At 37.5% G+C, this 22,362-nt stretch overlaps 2 protein-coding genes across 3 annotated transcripts in view; both read right to left on the reverse strand.

Annotated features, from left to right (window-relative positions):
- Positions 1-770: 770 nt before the first annotated feature.
- rab31 (RAB31, member RAS oncogene family) lies at positions 771-11,566 on the reverse strand. 2 transcript variants are annotated; one of them, XM_060870314.1, is made up of 8 exons: positions 11,334-11,566; positions 9,750-9,829; positions 7,798-7,879; positions 6,005-6,076; positions 4,877-4,983; positions 4,290-4,399; positions 3,710-3,811; positions 771-3,056 (listed from the first exon to the last, which is right to left on the reverse strand). In XM_060870314.1, the coding sequence occupies exons 1-7, from the start codon at positions 11,367-11,369 to the stop codon at positions 3,714-3,716; spliced, it is 585 nt and encodes a 194-aa protein (XP_060726297.1). In that variant the 5' UTR covers positions 11,370-11,566; the 3' UTR covers positions 771-3,056; positions 3,710-3,713. The 2 variants fall into 2 exon arrangements, with proteins under 2 accessions (XP_060726297.1, XP_060726288.1); XM_060870305.1 differs by having other exon boundaries at positions 771-3,811; positions 11,334-11,564.
- Positions 11,567-13,006: 1,440 nt separating this feature from the next.
- ralbp1 (ralA binding protein 1) overlaps positions 13,007-22,362 on the reverse strand; it is an 11,148-nt gene continuing 1,792 nt past the window's right edge. The window contains exons 3-10 of the mRNA XM_060870328.1: positions 19,371-19,808; positions 18,463-18,812; positions 17,771-17,932; positions 16,435-16,566; positions 16,027-16,137; positions 15,653-15,774; positions 14,917-15,037; positions 13,007-14,729 (exon numbers count right to left, since the gene is read on the reverse strand). Coding sequence (XP_060726311.1) covers positions 14,397-14,729; positions 14,917-15,037; positions 15,653-15,774; positions 16,027-16,137; positions 16,435-16,566; positions 17,771-17,932; positions 18,463-18,812; positions 19,371-19,808 — 1,769 coding nt within the window. The 3' untranslated portion in view covers positions 13,007-14,396. The remainder of the gene's footprint in view (positions 14,730-14,916; positions 15,038-15,652; positions 15,775-16,026; positions 16,138-16,434; positions 16,567-17,770; positions 17,933-18,462; positions 18,813-19,370; positions 19,809-22,362) is intronic.

Raw genomic sequence — 22,362 nt, forward strand, 5'->3', positions numbered from 1 at the left:
GGACAAGTCTTCCAGAGATGCCAATCAACCTACCATGCATGTCTTTGGACCGGGGGAGGAAACCGGAGTACCCGGAGGAAACCCCCGAGGCACGGGGAGAACATGCAAACTCCACACACACAAGGTGGAGGCGGAAATCGAACCCCCAACCCTGGAGGTGTGAGGCAAACGTGCTAATCACTAAGCCACCGTGCCACCCTAAGCAATTACAATTTGGAAAAAAATTTAAAACATCTACAAGGTTAACTCTTGGGAAAAATTGTTTAAATATCTACAAGGGTAACCAGTTAATTAATGCTGTACTTTATTATTTTACATTTGAAAATTATTTGTTGACACTTTAGGTCTTGTTTTTCTCTTTCATGTAAAAATCAAGAGAATTTTGAACTTTTTCCACTGATGAAATTTTTGGTCATTTAATGTTGATGTTTTTTCCATTTAATTTACCTGCATCAGTGCCAACATCAGTGCAACTGTCATTCATTGTCATTGTCACATGTTGATGTGTTGCTCTGTCATTTATGAACATGGTTATTAAAGGGCTTTATGTGACAAAAACATCTGTGGAAAAATAATCTCTGTCCTCTTAGCACATCAGGCTCGTTAAACAGGAGTCTACTCTGACCAAACATACCTCCAATCCAAACAAGACAAGGACGCAGCTCTACAGCTCTAGACCCAACCGTTACCACATCTCCTGGAAGGTGAAGAACACATCTCACAGTTTTCCTTATACTTTTCTCTATACAATTAAACACAACACTGCAAGGTAAAGGTAATGTGCATATTTATTAACAAACAGCTTATTACAAAATGTAATATTTACTCTGATCAGCATTCAGATGTAAATAATTTATGTACATAATAAGGACATTGTTGCTTATCACTAGTATAGGCAGTATTGGTAATGAATGCATAGGCATATGTAAAACAAAGACTTTTATTTTCCTTAGTCATTCTGTTGTAGCAGATAAGAGATTGAGAAGACTGATTTCTGATGTTAAAAGGTTTTCCTCTGGGTTTCTCTGTATAAATAACACCATCCAACACTGTAACTATTTCAGATGTAGTTTTCACATCCTTTGTGAACCTGCTGTTGCAACTGAAACTGACTTCGGTTTGCACTGAGACTTTGATATCATTATGATTCCTCTGAATGTTTGCAAGCTGAAAATTATTGAATATTTCAACATACTTTGTTAAGAAAATCTGGAGAAGAGGCTGTAAAAAGAGGTACGTTTGTTATAAAAAAGCAACAACACAACCGAGGGAAACAATATAATTTCGCAGCAGACATTATCCAGGGGGATCATCCATGGACACACACAGAGAGAGAGAGAGAGAGAGAGAGAGAGAGAGAGAGAGAGAGAGAGAGAGAGAGAGAGAGAGAGAGAGAGAGAGAGAGAGAGAGAGAGAGAGAGAGAGACCCAGCATGAAGTATTTTGTTATAGGACGTTAACTCGCACTGCCCCCTGGTGGCTGTTCACCCATCTTTAACTAGACAAAGTGCTTTTGGCTCCAATTACCACATTTATAGCCACGTGCAAATGTTTACACCCACATAGGACATAATGAACATGAGCCATTTTTTATAATCAACTTCCTAAGTGCATGATGAGTGTTTTTAGGATGTTTTAACTCAATTATCAAAATGCATCAGTGTTATTTTTATTTATACCACCTTGGAAATTTTGGATCTTGGCAAAACTTTGACAAATTTCATTATTTTGAATCTTTTTCTGAAGAATGTTGGATGTGGATGTAAAGTGTTTCGTTCCTAATCTTTTAAGTGAACGACTAGCTCTTAATCAATTCCATGTACAGGTTTTATTCACTTAAATCCCATCTGTGTAAAACATGAACATACAGGAAGAATCGGTGAGCGAATCTTTTCAGTGAATGGAATCTAAAGATTTGAGTCACTTGGATGAATGAATATTACCAGTGCTACATATAATAACAAACACATTCACACTTAGTGGCAAATTAGCATATCTTATCTGTCTACTCTCATGTGTCTCCTCTCGAGCCTGAAGGAAACCAGAGAAGCCGGACATAGGGGAAGAACATATGAAACTCAGCGCAGTGAGAAACCAGAGCCCAGGACTGAACGGAGACCCGGCGGCTATGAGGTGGCATCTGCTTGAATTTATTCTGTAGTTTTAGATGATTTTAATATATACTTTTCCCCAATGCACAAAACGATGAGGGTGCAAACATCTGCACTTGACTGTAACATTACATAATATTTTTATAATATTACACAATTTTAGATGATTGATCAACCTATAAATGATTAGTTTACAGTTTCACTTTCACCAGTTCTTGATGTCCGACTGTAAAATCCAACATATTAGACGTTCAACTTTTTACAGCTACATTTGTAAATACTTCAGACACTTGGACATGCCCATTCAACAGACCAGTGCGAATTACTACAAGTGTCAGCATCTTCATCTCACACATTTAAGACACTTCATGGATTAGTAATAATTCCAAGTATTTTACATAACTGAGGATTCTGTACAAATAATCGGCAGCATTTATTAAAAAAAAAAAACATAAATTGGTGTCAAATTGCACAACAGGTTTTCAGCTATTTAACGCACACTTGAAGAACACACGCACTTCTTACAATTTTTACATATCCTACATGTATTTTAGGACATTTAGGCTACGTGTTCAAGCTCAAGATGGCGTTAAAAGAGCCATATAACGATGAGGACAATGAGGAGAGATTATAAAACACGAATGGGCATCATTCTACTTGGAAAGTCTCCTGTTAAAATTACATTAGCTCACAGGCTGAAATCAGAGAGGAATCTTAAAATTGTAAATCTCAAATTTAACGTGCAGGAATTTTACAAAACTCAAAAGATGTACAGTAAGCACTCCTAACAGTCTATTATTCCTTAAGCTTCTATCTAAGACTGAGTAGTGGTTACTTTCCATCCGGTTCATATTTAATTCAATCATTTGGTTTCTATTTAAATTTGACCTCTTATCTTGCTTTCACTGGGGCAGTGTTTAGTCCGTTTCAGTTCTGGTGTTTTCTCCTGCGGTGTGAAAAAAAGATTTGACCCGATTAACAGAAATGCTAGCTGCAACAAACAAACAATTAAGTTATTAATATATAATTATCAAATTATTTATTAAGCCTCGGCTATGCGTTCTCTGTGCTCGAGAGATTTGTGTGAGTTCTTTGTGATGCGTTTTGCTCTGATGAGCAATGAGAATCTGCCTTTAAATCGACAAGACATGCTGTGATTATATGTTATGTATTGTGGATATTATAGCTGTCAGTTGAGGGAGTTGGTAAAAGACCTGATTATAGAAGGTACATGTAAACAGTCTGAGCCGTTTTTAAAAAATATCAAACTGATACTGGATCGGTATTAAACAAAGACGGTTAGTACTTTAAAACAGCACAGTCAGGCTTTAAGGTTTGCCTTGTTGGCTCGTCACCTTATGAAGTTAATCTTACAGAGTTAGCCAGCTAACCCTGTTCCATTGCTTCACAGTGAACATGTTGAATTCGCCTTGCGTCCTTTTGTAAACTCGTTAAACTGCTGTTTGCTTAAAACGGCTGAATCTAAACTCTTTTGAACTTCAGCACTAAAGTCAGGCTAGCTTTAGGTTACAGGTTACGGTGGTTATAAAGCTAAATTAATATCCAGCTATGAGGAAGAGAGCAAGCCAAATTTCTCACTCCTCTAACAGCAGCGTCTAGATGATGGAGGCGGCTGGCGTGTGATTTTGAATGACTCGTTGCTGTCCACGTCTGTGTTCTCCAGAGGGGGGATCTGCCGACCTGTAGTGCAGACATTGGGATACAGATTAACACATTGCAACGGCTCCTTTTAGAATATTGGCATGAGGAAGAATTTTGCCAATCAGGAAGCTTTTCTTAAAAAAAAAAAAACAAAAAAAAACAAACACATTCTTAATGCATTAAATATAGTTATAAATAAAAACGACATATTTGGGGGATGAAATTAATGAAAAAAAAAAAAAAACTCCTTTCTAATAAACTAATACTTTGAAATTAAATTCAGTATTCACGTTTGTCTTAGAAACAAATTTCGAACCGTAGACATTATAAAATATATAAAATCTACATTGTAAGAACCTTTTTCTACTGGTGGTCTATACATGAAACAACAATGAACTGATAACCAGAGATATTAGAACCATAAATCTTTACAGTGGCAATATCAGCTCAATATTTCTGACTGCTAAGCTTAGGCAATGACTCCAGGTTTATTAGGATGGATTCAAGCAACACTTACTTATACTTTGAAAGAGTTCCTCAACATTGACGGCATTTCTAGCGCTGGTTTCAATGAATATGGCTGCGATTGACTCTGCAAATTCCTTGGCGTCTTTTGTGGGAACTTCCCTAAAAAAAAAAAAAAGAAAATGCAAAATAACTTGGTCAAAAAGAAGAGAGACACAGAGCCAGTCCATATGCAAGCACGTAATTTAATAAATAAATAAATAAATAAATAGGTTAAAATCCAGGGCTAATCATGCAATATACTCAAATAAAAAAATATTGAGAAATATTACTGATCTGATAATGCTATATTACATTAATTAGGATATTTACAGCTGTAGGCTAGATAGCTAGCCAACTAAATTGTTCATATGGGTTGTTTCTGCATTGCTAGATTTTAATATTCACCTAGGACTGGTTAGTACCCATATGGTTTGAACCATACAGTACAAACCCCCTTGAAGATTTTTTTTCTAAGGATTGACTGATACCTCACAGTGCAAACATCAAGGCCAAACTACTCAAAACTTTTTCATATCTAAACTCATTCTAAACTGCAGGCAAAGAGCCAAAACAACTCAGACCGCTAGAGATGCTCACCGTATGTCACCCAGGTCATTCTTATTTCCTGCAATTGCCACCACAATATCCTCTGGACCATGCTCCTTTAGCTCCTTCACCCACTTTTTCAAGGTCTGGAAGGAGTCCTGCAGAGAGAAAAGACTCTCCAGTTCTCCAAAGCGACAATAATGTAGGTGCAAATCCATCTTGTGCCTGTGTATATTGTATTCTGTATGCAACATTCAATGCATCACAGACAGATACAGGTGCTGGTCATATAATTAGAATATCATCAAAAAGTTGATTTATTCCATTCCAATTCCATTCAAAAAGTGAAACTTGTATATTATATTCATTCATTACACACACTGATACTTTATGGAGATGCAGATTTCATTTTCCAACAGGACTTGGCACTTGCACACAGTGCCAAAGCTACCAGTACCTGGTTTAAGGACCATGGGATCCCTGTTCTTAATTGGCCAGCAGACTCACCTGACCTTAACCCCATAGAAAATCTATAGGGCTTTGTGAAGAGGACAATGCGATATGCCAGACCCAACAATTCAGAAGAGCTGAAGGTCACTATCAGAGCAACCTGGGCTCTCATAACACCCGAGCAGAGCCACAGACTGATCGACTCCATGCCACGCTGCATTGCTGCTGTAATTCAGGCAAAAGGAGCCCCAACTAAGTATTGAGTGCTTTACATGCTCATACTTTTCATGTTCATACTTTTCAGTTGGCCCAGATTTCTAAAAATCCTTTCTTTGTATTGGTCTTAAGTAATATTCTAATTTTCTGAAATTTCTAATTTTGGATTTTCCTTAGTTGTCAGTTATAATCATCAAAATTAAAAGAAAAACATTTGAAATAGATCAGTCTGTGTGTAATGAATGAATATAATATACAAGTTTCACATATTGATGATATTCTAATTATATGTCCAGCACCTGTATATTTGCAGCAATTACGGCAAATAAATCTACTACGACGTATAAACACCAAGGACATGTGAATCGCATAACACACTTTTTCTATCCCACTATAAACTGAGTATATACAGTGAGGAGAGTTGCATTAGTAATTAGGATCGTGGTACAGTTCATTTGCTAATTGCACAAGTTACGTATGTGCGCGAGTGTAAAACTGTGCAGACGAGCTTACCAGCTTGGTGATATCATACACAATGACAGCAGCAGCAGACCCTCTGTAGTACATTGGGGCCAGAGAGTGAAACTGTGACAAAGCAAAACAGATCCATTACATTTTTTAAATATGGTTACTGAAGTAGCCTTAACCTTTTGGTGTCTTTATAAAATTCTAAAGGTAATCGAACCCAATATACATTTTTTTGGTCTGTCTGAAAACACGGTTGTTCTATATCTAATTAAGATGAGGACATCAGACAGTCATCCAGTCCAGGAGTCGAGAAAACAGGAAATACATCCCAAAGAGGAAGTGCGCGTTTGATGATGTCATGCACTTGCAACATCAGAGCAGACAACGTACCTGCTCAGCATTTTCCAAACCACCCACACTTCCATCTAAATCAGTGAGAAAGTCAGACAGAGACTGACCTCTGGTCTCAAGCATGCAGAGCTAAGAGCATGTAGTCACTGTGTATGGGGGTAAAATCACCATACTGTTCTTATAAAGACGCTGCTGACGTCTGCTGCTGGATGAACGAGTTGGAGTTGTTACATGTGAAAAACTATTACGCCCTGAACACTCAGAAAGAGATGTTAGAGGCTTTTGATAGAAGCTATGCAAGCACTACAAGCATCATTTATTCACACACACACACACACACACACACACAGGTGTGTTAAAAAAAAAATGAGCCTTTTTATTTCCTCTTTTATTCATGTGAAGTGTAAATGCACTGCAATCACAAAGGCACACTTGCCATAATCTGTGCACTTTATTTAAAAACATAATCTACAAAGTCTCCTACTACTAATCCACCAGTTGCATAGCAATGGGTTTAGTCGTTTGTTCACTGTCCCGGTCTCAGGTCACGGTTAACGTTGGCTCAGTAAATGAAAGCTCATGAGCAAAAAGACTCCTCTTCTTTCGTAAAAAAAAATTTTTTGGTATAAACTACTATGGTGGTATCTGGATTTTATATCTTATTATGGAAACCTGTAAAGTAATGCGTATTATGAACCGACGGACATTTACAGAGGAAGCAAAGAAGGTTCGAAGCAAAAGTAGAGTGCATTTAGTAAACAGGAGAGTTTGATTTGAGGCTTTGATTTTGAGTCTTTGAATATAACAATAAACTCACTTCCTCAAAACTGTCAATCTTTGTACGAGTAGGTTGTACAGAAACATAATTAGGATGTGTCTGGTCCATCAAGCATTAACTCAACCACAGTTAAATGTAAGGGATGCTAGTGTTTGTTCCACGTGGCCTTGAGATAACGGCTAAAAAATATCACAGTAGGTTACCAAAGCTGTGATGCTGAAATTCAGTATTTATTTCTCAATAAACATGGACAATGATCAGCAAAAGATCTCTAGCAGAATGGTTAAAAGGAGACGATAACAAAACAATAGTTTATATTAGGATTCATCTTTAGACTATTACATAATTCACATTGGAATTTTATTAGTCATCTGCAAGGTCTACGTTCCTGAGATTCGGGGCTGGATGCGAAAGAATAAAACTTTCTGAAACTAAGAAAAAAAGACAAAAAAAAAAAAAAAAAAAAAGATTTACTTATCTCCCTACACAGTGCTCTCTAACCCCAGTGTGGGTGTTATTATTCTCATAAATATACATTTAAATAAGCTGTTATTAAGAATCTCTGGTTATCATGAGAAGACAGAAATAGTCCTCCACAACCTCATCTAGGTCTGAATGTCCCATTAGACTCAAGATGTTCCAACACATCACACATGTAACACAACGCTGTCTGCTAGGTGTACAGAATGTATAATGATGAGCCGCCTACCCTCTCCTGCCCCGCCGTGTCCCAGATCAGGAACTTGTGAAGCTCGTTGCCGCAGGAGACAGTCTTGGTTAAAAACGATGCGCTGACACATAAACAGAAAACAATGAGCAGTTATGTGGCACAACAGTGTGACACCTATGATGAGAATTTGTTATTGATATTAGACTGGAATGAGAGGGGAGTAAACCCTTTTATATTCTTACTCCATTTCTTTAAAACACGGTTTGTAATTCGGTGCAGACTCGAAGCGGACACCACACTAATCTCCAGGTCTGAACTCATATACAAGCAACATAACCTGTAAGGTGTAATTATTTTCTAATCTAAATTTTTCTAATCTAGCAACCGTTCTTTACCTTCTTTACACTCATTAAGAAAACATAGACCATCATGAACCTGTGAAATTTATTTATTATTCAGAAATATGTCTGAAACTCAGACTGACTTAACATGCTGAAGAGAAAAATGTAGGAAATATCATCAGCATCTGATTTGTCAGAAGTAGACACGATTGAGATTTCTGTATTTCTTTATCTAGGTTTCATTGTCGTATCTGCAGTGATTTATTTAACAATGCCCCAAACCAGTATATATACCATAAAACCTATTTTATTTATAGTGTTCCAGTCCTGTCGCGAACCGTATCCAGTAACCACATCAAACGCTAATAATTAGAAAGCTGAATGTTAATAGATTTTGTGAAAACACAAACTAAGCTCAAATGATGTTTATGGAAGTGGTGAGAATTACAGCTGGTTTATAGAATCAGAATAAGCCAGAGTTTCCTGAACCCAGCCCTGGAGCAGCCTGACCATGCAAGTAAATGCTCAGATGTTTTTGCTTTTTCTAATCAAGCTAATTACACGATATGGACGAAGGTGTTTTTACACCTGTCTGTTCCACCCGTATTTGCTTTTTGAACGTCCCTTTTCAGATGTAATCCTTGTTTGCTGTTAAAATAGCTTTCGTTATTCAGCCACGAGAGCATTAGTGAGATCAGACACTGATGTTGGGTGAGGAGGAGGAGGAGGACTGGGGTACTTACTGAAGTAAGAGACCATGGTGCTCGCTTTATGCACAGGGGCGAGATCATAATAGGCAATGGGGTTCGACAGTGTTTTGGGAAATTTTGGGAAATCTGTATGTAACTTATATACAGATGTGATGGTGAGGCTTTTGGCCATTTAACGTACAGTATGTGTATTAATGTAACTTTATGTAGCCCAAGACTTGATCCTCTCCTGATGCAACATCACGTTTGCACCTTTGGCTATAAGCTACAGTGTTATGCAAAGATATTATTTAAGTTTGGCTAGACTCCAACACTGCAGGATTGTGCTCAGTGTTGTCACTGTTTCTAGCATCTGTTTCCTACCAAAGCCAGACCACATCTTCGGTGCACATGTGTAGGGCAGCAGGTGTTGAGATTTGGAAGAGGGAATGAAAAGCTTTCTCACAGGCTACTGAATGAGACTGCTGCATTCAAAACTCATTTAGTGATTAACTCATACTGGCAGATGCATTTTGTCTGTTATTTCCACACCAATATAAGAGAAAATAATGTACATACGGAAAACTGCTCCGATAATCTAATTAAATAACGTAAGAAATCCCAACGTGCACATAGCTGATGTGTTCGATTTTCATGCAAGACCTAGTGATATATTTTTGTAGCTTGTTTGGGAGCAGTAAACTTTAAAGTGCTTATCTAAACAACTGTGAGATGTGAAAAGTTCCTTGCTCAGCTTTACTGGGCTGAGTCACGATAAAACAACCGGGTCTGAGAACATTCCAGCAGCAAAGGAGACAAGATGAGGCTGGTTTTGCCTTATAAATCGAGCTTATGAGCACATTTCAGTGGTTAATCAGGAATCCAAGTCCTTTAAAAGACACATCAGGGTCTACTGCTGGGATTAATATAAGAATTAGTATATTCCAAAGTATGTACTTACCCAATAGTTGGGCTTATGTTGTGATCAAAATGATCCTGGACAAATCTGCAAACAATACTTGATTTCCCCACTCCTGTGTCCTGTGTTTGCAAAAAAGAAAACGGAAAACAGTTTTCGGAAAAAAAAAATCATTTTTTTTTTCCCCCCAAGTCATAGCACCACCACAAATATGTGACCACGTTCCAAAAAGAACACTGACATACTAAGTACTATTTTGGAGATGTAGGTAGTGTGTTACTTGGCACTTTGGTATTCATTTTTTCTTTGAAGAAGCTTGTTTGTTCTCTAACTCAAGTAGGACAGATGATGATGATGATGATGATGTTGTAATGGCTGGTATTGTATGTTTTTACTGTGGGCGTTCCTGAAAAAAGTGATTTTGTGCTAAAAAAAAAACTGTGGTGTACTCAGTCTGGCTTGACACAGTGCCACAGTTAAAAAGATGAGATGTTGACGTGCGTTAATGTACCGTAGATCTCAAAAACCGTACAAAAGCACATGGCTGATGTGTGACATGATGTGAGAGAAGAAAAAGAAACACACAACGGTGAACGACGTACATAAAAATGTTTTAAAGAAGTCATTTCGTTTTCCGTGATTTTTTATTATTTCTACACAAACTTGGCAAGAGCTTTGTTTACTTTTTAACCTTGTGATCATGCTTCTGACCAATGAATGAAAATTAAATTTATGCATCCCTACACACACACACACACACACACACACACACACACACACACACACAAAACAAATGCAAAAAAAAAAACAAAGGCATAAAGTTCAATCTGATCTTGACTAACAAGTGCAAACCCTTAAAACACAACCCTAAACAATATTTAACCTATTATATATATTTCCTACGCAAGAAAATCTTCCTTCCTCCTTAAAGTAAGACGTTCGATATTCAATTCAATTCGAATGTATTTCTATAGCGCTCTTTACAATCGACATGGTCTCAAAGCGGCTTTACAGAACATAAACATAACACAAAAGGTTATTATAAAGAATAAAAATAAAGATTAATATAATACAAAAATTCAAGATTAATATTTAGATATATTTAAATGTTTAAGTGTTTGTTTTTATCCCCGATGAGCAAGTCTGAGGTGACTCAGGTGACTGTGGTGAGGAAAAACTCCCTTGAGATAAAGGAAGGAACCTTGAGAGGAACCAGACTCAAAGGGGAACCTCATCCTCATCTGGGTGACACCAGAGGGTGTGATTATAAATATGCAAATGAGTACGTCTATTCAATGAATATGCATATTAGACTATGACGTCGTTCGGCGACTTTTAAGCGTATGTTAATGCCTTCATTAGCATATATCTACTTTCCCCTGAAAACATCTGGCATCATTAAACAGAGGCTAGCTAGCATCTTAGCATCTTAACTACTTCTGTAGGCAAGTTTCCATTAAACTGTAAGGCGTCTGTGGGGGGGGGGATTGGAGACCAAAATACCATTGTATAATCAAACCTAAGCACATTTTCTAGCTAATGACATTTTCCTAATGCGTTTAAAACCGTTTATAATCAAGTCGATGATTAGAAACAACTATTAGAGAAAGTTTTTTCCACACTTACCCCCAGAAGACACACTTTCAGCTCCCTAATGGCCATTTTAATAATAATAATAATAATAAAAACCCTACAACATCTGAGTCATTATTTCCCGTCTTTCTCCCACTTCAGTACTTATTTATTTTTATGCTTCGCCTTTTTTTTTTTTAACCGTCTCTCCCTCCGTACTTCCAACGACTTTTCCTTCTATAAAGCACAAACCGTGAACATCTTCTGCCCGCAGCTAACGGAAACTGTCGGGTCACGTGACCCTCCTGTTGCGCATTACGTCAGCCGTAAACGAAAAAAACATCCAGCTATGTAAACATTAACGGATTAAAACAAAAATCTTAAAGCTTTCTACGTTTTGTTTTCAACAACAACAACAACAACAAAAAGAAAGTGCCCTGAATCTTTCAAATGCGCTTTTCATTTCATTTTTCAGCCCTAAGCCTGACTATTGTCCCAAACTTAGACTATTATTATATAATATATACACAGTATATATTATACTATATATACTGTGTATATATATTATATAATAATATATATACAGTGTATATATATTATACTATATATACTGTGTATATATAGTATAATATATATACTGTGTATATATATTATATAATAATATATATAGTGTATATATATTATACTATATATACTGTGTATATATATTATACTATATATACTGTGTATATATATTATACTATATATACTGTGTATATATATTATATAATAATATATATACTGTGTATATATATTATACTATATATACTGTGTATATATATATATATATATATATATATATATATATATATATATATATATATATATATATATTATAATAATATATATACTGTGTATATATTATATAATAATATATATACACAGTATATATATATTATTATATAATATATATACACAGTATATATAGTATAATATATATTACATAAAAATTCACCTTTGCACTCAGATATGCATAAAAATTCAGTTTTAACCCTTATTCTGTAATTAGGTATAAAATTAGGTATCAAATTTAAGAAGTGAACTGAGACCTGTTTGTGACCGGGTTGAAAAAAAAAACCTTTAATTAAGCTCTTGACACACAACATACACAATCCACTTATTATCCAGCAACGGCATTGGGTTACAGATCTAAAAGTTGGGGTTCAAACCACAGATGCCGCTATCGGGCCCTTGAGCAAGGCCCTTAATCCGCTCTGCTTCAGGCGCTGTATCATATCTGACCCTGTGCTATGACCACAACAACCCTAACATGCTGTTATGTAATATGTAAAGTTAAGAATTTTACTGTTCTCTAACATACGTACACATAACGAATGCACAGTATATGTGACCAATAAAGGCCTAAGAAAAAAAATCAACAATAGCAAATCTATGCTGTGATACAGGACAGTTGACAATATAGACTTGGATGAAAGGAGGGGAATCTTACGTAGGGTCTGATACGTCCGTATTTTTAGCTCATCTACGTCAATGTTCAACATGCGGATGCTTTATTTTCCCAGTGGTTATTTGATTTAATGTGGTGTTCCTGTTATTTATGGTTATTAAGTGATCAGTCAATACAGGGCTGTGATCAGAACCTTAGACATTCTCTGTTCTCTCTGTAGTAACACTATAATAACCCATCATCCAATACATAGATATTTACATTAGAATAATTGGAATGCTTTCATCACACATAATATATTTATTGTATTTCATAGCATCCGTCTGTTAGTAAAGACAAAGGGCTACAAAAACGTTAAGAGCGTGAAGAACTATCGCAACGGGGAGACGACGCAAGTGCTTCATTTTCACAAAATGTCAGATTAGAACCACTAAAAAGAAGCAAAAAATTGTGAAATTCAAGTGGAATTTGTAGTTCTGATAATATGATGCAAGAAAAACAAACAAACATACAAACAAACAAAAAAATAAACACAAACACAAAGAGGAAATAGATTATATATAGGGCTTAAAGAAAGGGGCATTTAGACAACATTCTCTATGCTCCTGTGGAACACATTGTAAATTTAGTGTCATTACTACTGCAAAGCAATAACAAATAATCAATCAGAAAGACAACTTAGTCAAACAATAATAAAATGGAGAATTAGATAACCGTGTGATAAATTACTGGCAACAATTTGATTAGGTCATCATACTGTTTAAAAAAAAATTGTAAAAAGGTTTTGTAATACAAATACAAAACCTTTTTTAAACCAAAACATGTTGACAATGTGACCATCAGCTGATTCTGACCAGATCTCTATTCATTGAACATTTTCACTTTATTTCATTTCGCATGAAGAGTATATTTAATAAAAAGAACTGATATTTAAATAATGTAAATATATAAAATCAGAGCATCTGAACTTCTTCGTCTGATCCGTTTTATCTCTTCAGTGTAAAACTTCGGTCCGGTTGTAGTCGTTGACCTATGGCACAATGGTTGTATCACACACAGACACACAGACAGACAGACAGACAGACAGACAGACAGACACACAGACAGACAGACAGACACACACACAGACAGACAGACAGACACACACAGACACACACAGACACACACAGACACACACAGACACACACACACACCTTCAGAAATAGCTTTGCAGGCTTCTTTGATCTTAATCTTGGCCTAAAAAAAAAATGTACAGATAAATGAAGAGACCAATATTTTTCATCCCATTTAAGAAATAAATCTGAACCTTTTTCCAGCAAATAGCTTATTAAATATTAATAATTTCCCAGAATTGAGTGGCAGAAATCAGTATAATCCTTGGAATCGGTATTGCCTGTATTTGAACAACAGTAAAATTAAATCCTAACCAAATTTACACTGAAAATTTACACTTTTCATTACAGATAGAATTTTAGATATATTTTCATTTAGTTTTTCACACACAAAAAAAAAACCATGACACCTCCTCCGCACTTTAATCCCTTCACCTTCAGCTACATTTTTTTTAATCACAGTTGTGGTCCGAGTGTTCAAACCTGTGAGTTATTGGATCTTTAAAACGTCACCTCACTTGCCACAATACAAGAGACACCAATCACGTGTTTGTTCTTCTATATTGGTGGATTTTGATTAACAGTGTATGTTTTACTAGGAGAAGCTTTTAAACCGTCCTTTCCCGGCTTCCCATTGGCTGGAGTTGTGGAAGCGGCAATGCTGGCATCACTTGGGGGTGCCATGGAAACGGGTACGTTGCGTTTGATCGGCTCTTCGGCTCTGGACCGCTCCTCTGGGCTGGGCTGTGTGGGTGTGGCCTGCTCTGTTGTGGGAGGAGCTGTGTGCTCCTGCTGCAGCTTTTGGCTCTGAAGGAGACGGAGCTGAACACGGAGCTCCAAAATAGCTTCTTGCTCCTCATGGATGGCCTGGTTCAGATGAGTGTTCTTATTCTGCAGAGAGAAACCACAAAGTATCTCAGCTACCGAGTAATAAAACTGTAAAATACTAATACAAAATATCATAACACAGCAATGCTACTACTTAGTAAATATCTAATTTAATTTTTTTTAATTGATTAATATGATTATTTTCCAGAAAAAAATATCCAGTTTTACTTCATTCTTCTGTTACTCTCACCTCCAGCTCTTCATTCTGCTTCTGTAGGTCTTCCAGAATAATTTGCAGCTCCTCTTCATCCTCGCTCTCACTCTCACTGTCTGAGGAATACTCTTCTGTTTCACTTCGGCCCTGCTGACGGCTGTTTGCGCGTGCGTATAAGAAAGACATAGTGGTTAAGTCAACGGTCAATTTTATACCTAAATGACGCCCTAAAACGTACCATGAGAGAGTAAAAATGCAACAGTCAAAAACCTGGGAATATCTGGAGCACAGGACAAAACTTAATGTCTGTTAATGTAACGTGATCAAATTAAGTCTACTATATGTCTAAATTGGAGAAATGGACAAATTCAAAGAAATAAAGAAATACATTTTAGTCTCGGACTCTTCGGTTATGTTTTCATGTTGCTGTCAAATTTCCAGTGGTCATTTTTCCCTCATTTTACTTCTTAATGGAAATGTGGAGAAATACTAAGCTAATCTTTCTAAGCAGCTAAGAAAGCATGATTGCCTGCTGAATGACAAAAAAAAAAAAGAAAAACTGTAAAGTCACCAAAAGAAATAGAACACGAACAAACGTTTAAGCTGCTTTACCAAGATAAAGAAACCTTCTGCTCATGAAGTGGGATACAGACTTCCATATATTCCTCCTGGATAGTTAGTTAAACCATTTGAGAAAATTCTTAGATGAATAGCTTCAGAAATAAATATTTGATGTGTAAGACTGTTGGAAAGATACAGAGATAACTCTGACCTCTGTATATCAGCGATCTCAGCACGTAGTCGTTCGATCTCCTCTTTCTCCGTGGCGATCTGCCTGCGCAGGACCTGCTCCAAAGCGATCAGCTCCTCCTGCTCAGTCAGTATCTCGTTCTCCTACAGGATGAGTCGGAGGCAGACATATTTACTCCTGTACATTTAGCCCTAATGTTCTGTGTAAGCTGGAAATATAACAAGGGAATGATTGCGTTTCTGTACAGTATATACACAGCTCAGGAGCGATATCTATAGCTTACGTCTTAGTCCCTGAAATCTCAGTGTACCGCACAGGATGTCCAACAAAGCTTCCTTAAAGTCAGGAAATGTATGCTGATTTTCTCTGAATCCAGCAAACCGCTTTGGTCTCACCTGAGCCAGGAGAATGTTAAGAACCTCCTCTTCGTTCTCAGACATCTCCTCTTTGGACACGTCTTCTTTAGACAGGCTGGCGATCTCTTGTGCTATCTTACTCTCACACTCCTGTGTGCAAAAAAAAAAAGAGAAAAAAAAATGTGAAGGAAAGATGAAACGAGATGATGGACTATTTGAAAATGGGAGTAACAGAGAGTAACATCTGGGGAGTAACATCTTACTATTATTAGCAGGATTTGAATGTTTATATATGTAATAAACGAGGGTTTATCAATGTGAAGAACTTACACAAACAAAGTCTTTTAGCATGTTGTTTTGAATGCTGATTTAGCTGCATCACTGGTAAGAATTTTTAGAGTGATGGTGTGTGTGTGTGTAATTTTGTGTGTGTGTACACGTCCTTGCCTGTCTTTTGGCTTCACGCAGCTTGCGTTTGAGAGCAGTGAGGATACGCTGAACCTCCCACAGGCGTTCCTCTTTAGACAGGTCCTTTATCCCAGCCTGCAAGTCTCTATGCAGGCGGTTCAGAAGGAACTCCTGCAGAGAAAACACACACACACAATATTACAAATAACACTGCCTTTCATTCCCATGATCAGCCATTATATCACTGATCGTTACTGAGCAATGGCTGATTTTTTTCCACTGAAAGTCAAACAAAGACTCAATTGAACGATCTAAACTCGTACATCTGTCATGCATTTCCTTGTCATTTTTCCCCCGTAACTACTTTTGCAACTTCCTTTTAGAAAATATGCAAATGTGTCAAAAATAGACTCCACTTCCCTTTGCTGGTCAAGCAAGCCTAAATGTTCACCATAATGCTGCAACAAGTTTCAAGCACACTATAAAGAGTATAATAAGAATATGAAACCAAAGTGTTGCATAAAGGTCTGTAGGATGAAATAATTTCAATTCAATTTATTTGTACAGAACAACTGACACTGACAAACAGAATAAAAAATGTAAAAAGTTTAAAATTAAGTTGGGGGCACGGTGGCTTAATGGTTAGCACGTTGGCCTCACACCTCCAGGGTCGGGGTTCGAGTCCCACCTCCACCTTGTGTGTGTGGAGTTTGCATGTTCTCCCTGTGCCTCGAGGGTTTCCTCCGGGTACTCCGGTTTCCTCCCCCGGTCCAAAGACATGCATGGTAGGTTGATAGGCATCTCTGGAAAATTGTCCCTAGTGTGTGAGTGAATGAGAGTGTGTGTGTGCCCTGCGATGGGTTGGCACTCCGTCCAGGGTGTATCCTGCCTTGATGCCCAATGACGCCTGACGCCAGGCTCCCCGTGACCCGAGGTAGTTCGGATAAGCGGTAGAAGATGAATGAATGAATGAATAAAATGAAGTTACTATTTATCTCTAACATTCATGAAGCCTGAGGCGAAGGTGGTGAGGAAAAACTCCCTGAGATGATATGAGGAAGAAGCCTTGAGAGGAACCAGACGCAGAAGTGAACCTCATCCTCATTTGAGTGACACTGGACAGTAAATGATATAAATGTAAATAATGTCCTTTTTACGACAGTTTGTAGTCGAGTAGAATTGTGTAACCAAGAGCTCCTGAGAAACTAGCAGGTGTCAGGGTCATTTCTGAGTTCATTACAGACTCAACACTAATTCCTTCCTGTCAGAGTCTTCGATTGATCGCTGATGAAGACCCGAGCACAAAGCTGACAGACACATTGACGGTTTAAAGACGGTGTAATAGTCTCCAAGTGGTTCTATAATTCAGCTGTACCTGTCTCCGGATCTCCTCCTTAATACTCTCCTGAGTGTCAGGCAAGGCTGGCATGGTGGCTACGTTGGACCAGCGCAGAGGATGCACCACTTGTTTCAGAACAACGTCACCGAATAGCTCACGCACATGGGTGAAGAAGACATACAGGACCCGGTTCCCTATCTGTAAATATTAGGAAACAGAGTTTTCAGTTATTACAAGTACAGATCATTACAAGTATTTGGCAGTAGGAAGCTAATAAGGAGAAAAACATGACACAATGTAGAGTCACAAAGACACAAAGTTTATTTTTTTCCTAATATCATCATGTCCCAAAGTATTTTATTCCACTTATAACACAATAATATGCAAAAGAAGTTAAGACTTTTGTTTGTTTCACACAGTGAAAAACGTCTTTCTAATAAGACGTATCTATATAATAACAAGATGCTGTTCAACAAAAACAATACACTTTTATATTTAATGACATTATGCAAGTCTAGATAAAATTGCAGATTCAGGAGTAAAACTAGCTTTGCAGGGATAAAACTTAGAAACCATGCAACAGAGATATACATGACCCTGTTTTTAAACTACGGAAGCCTTGTGATTTTTCTAAGATATCTTCGAAATGTCATTATTATTATTATAAACCTAGTAAAAAAAACCTGCACCTTTAAAATGATATTCAAACCTCAATTTTTAACTCTAACCTGTACAGTGGGATTGAGCACAATAGAGATGTTCTGGATGTTCATCTTGGTGTCTGCCTCCCGGGCGATCACATGGTCCATATGAGTGATGAGCCATGATAAGAGTAGCCTGCTTCTCTCAGGAACCTCAGCCAGCAGCCGCTGGAACTCGTGCAGCTTCTCTGCTTCGCTGGAGCGGCCGCAAGCATCCTCGAATCGCGGTGCCAGATCTCGACCTAGGAGGTTGTCAGGCAGCTCTCGCAGGTATTGCTTCATTAGGCTAGCCACAGTGTGTGGCTCGTACTCCTCCAGGCACGGGCACTCCTCCCGATCGTACGCCGCCTTCAGCTCGTCCACTTTTGACTTCATTCCTACACAAAAAGAGGTCTTTTTTTTACTTTGTTGATTTCTACGTACAACAGTAAACATTAAGTAAATCTCAGTCAAGAACAGATGTTGCTTAGCATGAACAAAAAACCAGAAGCTGACATTAGCTAGCTGCACTTCTCTATATGCTTCCTCAGAGACATGCAATGCCATAACATATCTTCGACTAGCAGCTCATGCTATCACAGGGCAGCTGAACTTTCTCTGAGGAAAGCGCTATCTGCCTTCTTACACATACATGGGCATGAGAGAGCGTAACGCCAGACCTCCCACACAGATAGCTTGGCCAGCTGTGGTCTCTTATGACTCCTGGGCATGGGAGGCTGTGACGTCGTATTAATTCACACATGCAAACCCCCAACAAATGTATAACACCGTTATAAAATCCTGGATGCAATTTTTTTTAGAGTGAGTGAGAAGGGTAAGATATCGGATGACCTACAGTAAAAGATTTGAGGATTTTCCTAAAGCCGCTTCGTTGTATTTGTTAATTTATTAACAAATTGTTTTTATTTATGTTTTCAAGAATAGACACAGCTTACCGGAGACACGGTAGATGCCTTCACACTTCATGCCATAGTTCTCAATGTAGTCAATACACTCTCTGAAAATGGCCGGCAGCTGTATTCCATCGTACAGCGCTGTTCTCCTCACTGCTTCAGCTAACGGCGCACCGAAAATGGGTCTGACTGTGGCTGGAGTCTCCACTGGGACAGGCTCTGGTTCTGCAGTGCTTGGCTTTTTCTTCTTCTTCTTCTCCTTCCACTGCTTGACCACATCGGCTGCAGTCAAGTCCTTGGACTTCTTGTCCTTGGCCTTCTCCTCTTTGGGGCCTTTTTCCTTCACTTTAAAGTCTTTTTCCTTCTTCTTGGAGAAGCTAGGCTTCTTGAACACGTGGATGCCTTTGGATCGCTTCATCTTGGACGGGCTCTCGGCCTCGTCAGCCGAGCTATCCTCCTGGAAGGCGGCGTAGCCCTCAGCTACAAAAAGAGAAGGAAAGAAAAGAAAAGCAAATGAAATTAAATAAGGGACAAAGAGTCAGAACTCACCTTCTCCTCTACAGTCCTGATACCATAATAAGCAATCAGGCAGATTATTAAGATGAGAGAAATATCCCATGCCACCTCCTCTCTCCTCCAGCCAATCTTCCTCAAGGTGAGCCATGACCAAAAAAAAGTAAAAGAAAGGAAAAAAATGGAGGGAGATGATAAAAAAAAAAAAAAAAAAAAAAAAAAAAAAAAAAAAAAACACTAAAATGAGGTCAGCTCACAATTTAGCACAATTCCCTGGGAGACTACTGTACCCACTCTCTATTTAGCACTTCATCTTTGGAGCCATGACACCTACTTTGCAGAGTGTACTCTCAGTAACTGCGCTCATAACAGCAATCAAGACCATCAGCCAGCACTTATGAGCCTGTCTCCTTAGAGAGCTTTGGAGTCAAATAGAGATTTTGCTCTGCCACAAATACACACCCACAGAGGACAGGAACTGACAAGGTGCATCCTCAAACTGTCCATCTCTTCCTGCTTCCCTGCAATAGGCTATCTAAATATAGCCAGTGGATGGAAAACAACAGTGTGCTCTTTCTCCAGAGCTGTGCAGTAAAATCTGACGCACTCTGCCAATGAGGCGTAAAACACCCATCATATGTTCTTATTCTTTGAAATACAAATACAAAAGCTGATAGTTGTTGGTGAATTGTTTAACTGTCTGGTTTTCGTTCTGCTTTGAATCAGTTCAAGTCTGAGAAATCTGACTAATTCGAGTCTGACTAAGCTGCATAAATAAGCTAACAGGCTAATTCTGTGTCAAAATTAAGAGCTAAACTTAGAGACTTAGCTTTAGGCTTAGGCTCAGCTCCAAAATTAACATATTAATATCAACTACATCGATTTAGCGATCACTATAGGCATTTAAAATGTCATGTGTGACACATGAACACAATCCCCAACCTATATATCTCTCTCACATGATAAATGGATTGTGAAGGCTAACACTTGCTAGAAAACCTGACTACTGGTTTTAATTTCCCAGTATAATAGCTAGTCTAAAGTTTGCTAGTTTTTAACAACCTCCTATACTGGTGAAGACTTGTAAAAATTTGATGGACTAATTATAACTAACTTGCTAGCAAACCTAGCTAAATGCTTTAATTCCAACATCCTATTGTTAGCTAGCCTGCAAGCTTGGCTATGGATTAGCATAAAAGCTTACAGTTAGGTAGCTCATTTGAAGCCTCGTCCTAGCTTTGCAATAGCCTGAGTGGTGTTCTAACAGGCTGCAAAATGTAACAGCCCACATTTTATGAATTGGCTAACTAATGGGTATAATAATATAAATATTATATGATGTATAATCATAAAAAGTCATAAAGCTAGCTTGCTAGTAACCTTGGCTGAGGTGCAAATGTAAAACATTCTTCTCAAAGAAATACTGTGGGGAAAAAAAAAAAATCTTTACATAAAGTACACAATCTAAGATTTTTAAATTTACTTAAAGCATGAAAGTAAAAGCATAAAAGAGTTAAAAAAAAAAAAAAAAAAAAAAAAAGAAGTGATATACAGCCTCTAATCGCAAACGTACAAACGGTAGTCAACTACGGTAGTCAATGAATATGGGAAAACAGCCGAAGCTAAATCCAATATTTTTAAAGGATAACTGGCAACATAAAACTAGTTTATCTGCTTTGATAGCTATTAGACACACTGCCTAAAAAATATCAAATAAAAAATGCTATGTTAGATATTAGGTTTCATATTTGTCTTCATATTTATAGATTTCGTAGTTATTTATCAACTGCTTCGAAGCAAGTACGCTTGATGCTAAAATGCTACTTTATGGCTGAGAAAAACTTTGACAAAATGTACTGATGTGGTATTAGACAATATAAGTAGATAGTGCATAATGAACAAGAAGTAAATATTACCAAAAAGAAAACCTCAGCTAAAGAACTTTAACTCTGATACTTGACTATTAGTTTAGACAATAGAATAGTTCACTTCATCTTAGTTAGCATGTACTGTTTGGTTTAGCTTCAATTATAAGATCCTTTATAAAGTTATATTCCATGTAATTCAGTTGAAATACCTACAACTAAAGGGGCAATAGATGTAACAGTTATTAAACAGTATATAACAGTATTAACTGACGGCATTAGCCAAGTGCTGTGGGTTGGTGGGTTGGTGGGGCGCTGAAATAAAATACAACAAAGCTGTAAATTCATTTCAGGTTTCGTTTTTTCATACAAACATTCACATAATCTCTAGTTTGGTGTGGAAAATTGCACCCAACAGGAAATGTGTGATTGCATTGAGGGAATGTTTTGATGTGAACTCTTATGTATAACATTGTGTGCAGTGCAGAAATCACGAGTCGGTGGGACAACTTAACACACACACAATTAAAATAATTGGAATTAATTTTCCTTTTAGTACCCTTGATATACTTTTAAGGTCCAAAACATAAAGGTACAAAACATGTACATATTTGACTGGTCCCATCCTAGCAATGGAAGTACCATTAAGTACATTT

The sequence above is a fragment of the Tachysurus vachellii genome, chromosome 1 (genome assembly GCF_030014155.1).
Source record: "Tachysurus vachellii isolate PV-2020 chromosome 1, HZAU_Pvac_v1, whole genome shotgun sequence".
NCBI lineage: Eukaryota > Metazoa > Chordata > Actinopteri > Siluriformes > Bagridae > Tachysurus > Tachysurus vachellii.

Coding starts and splice junctions, on each gene's coding strand:
- rab31 (XM_060870314.1), bottom strand. CDS start 11,369: ATGGCCATTAGGGAGCTGAAAGTGTGTCTTCTGGGG. Junction 6,077..7,797: donor ACACGGCGGGGCAGGAGAGG/GTAGGCGGCTCA, acceptor GCTTTGTCACAG/TTTCACTCTCTGGCCCCAAT. Junction 4,984..6,004: donor TGTATGATATCACCAAGCTG/GTAAGCTCGTCT, acceptor TTCTCTCTGCAG/GACTCCTTCCAGACCTTGAA.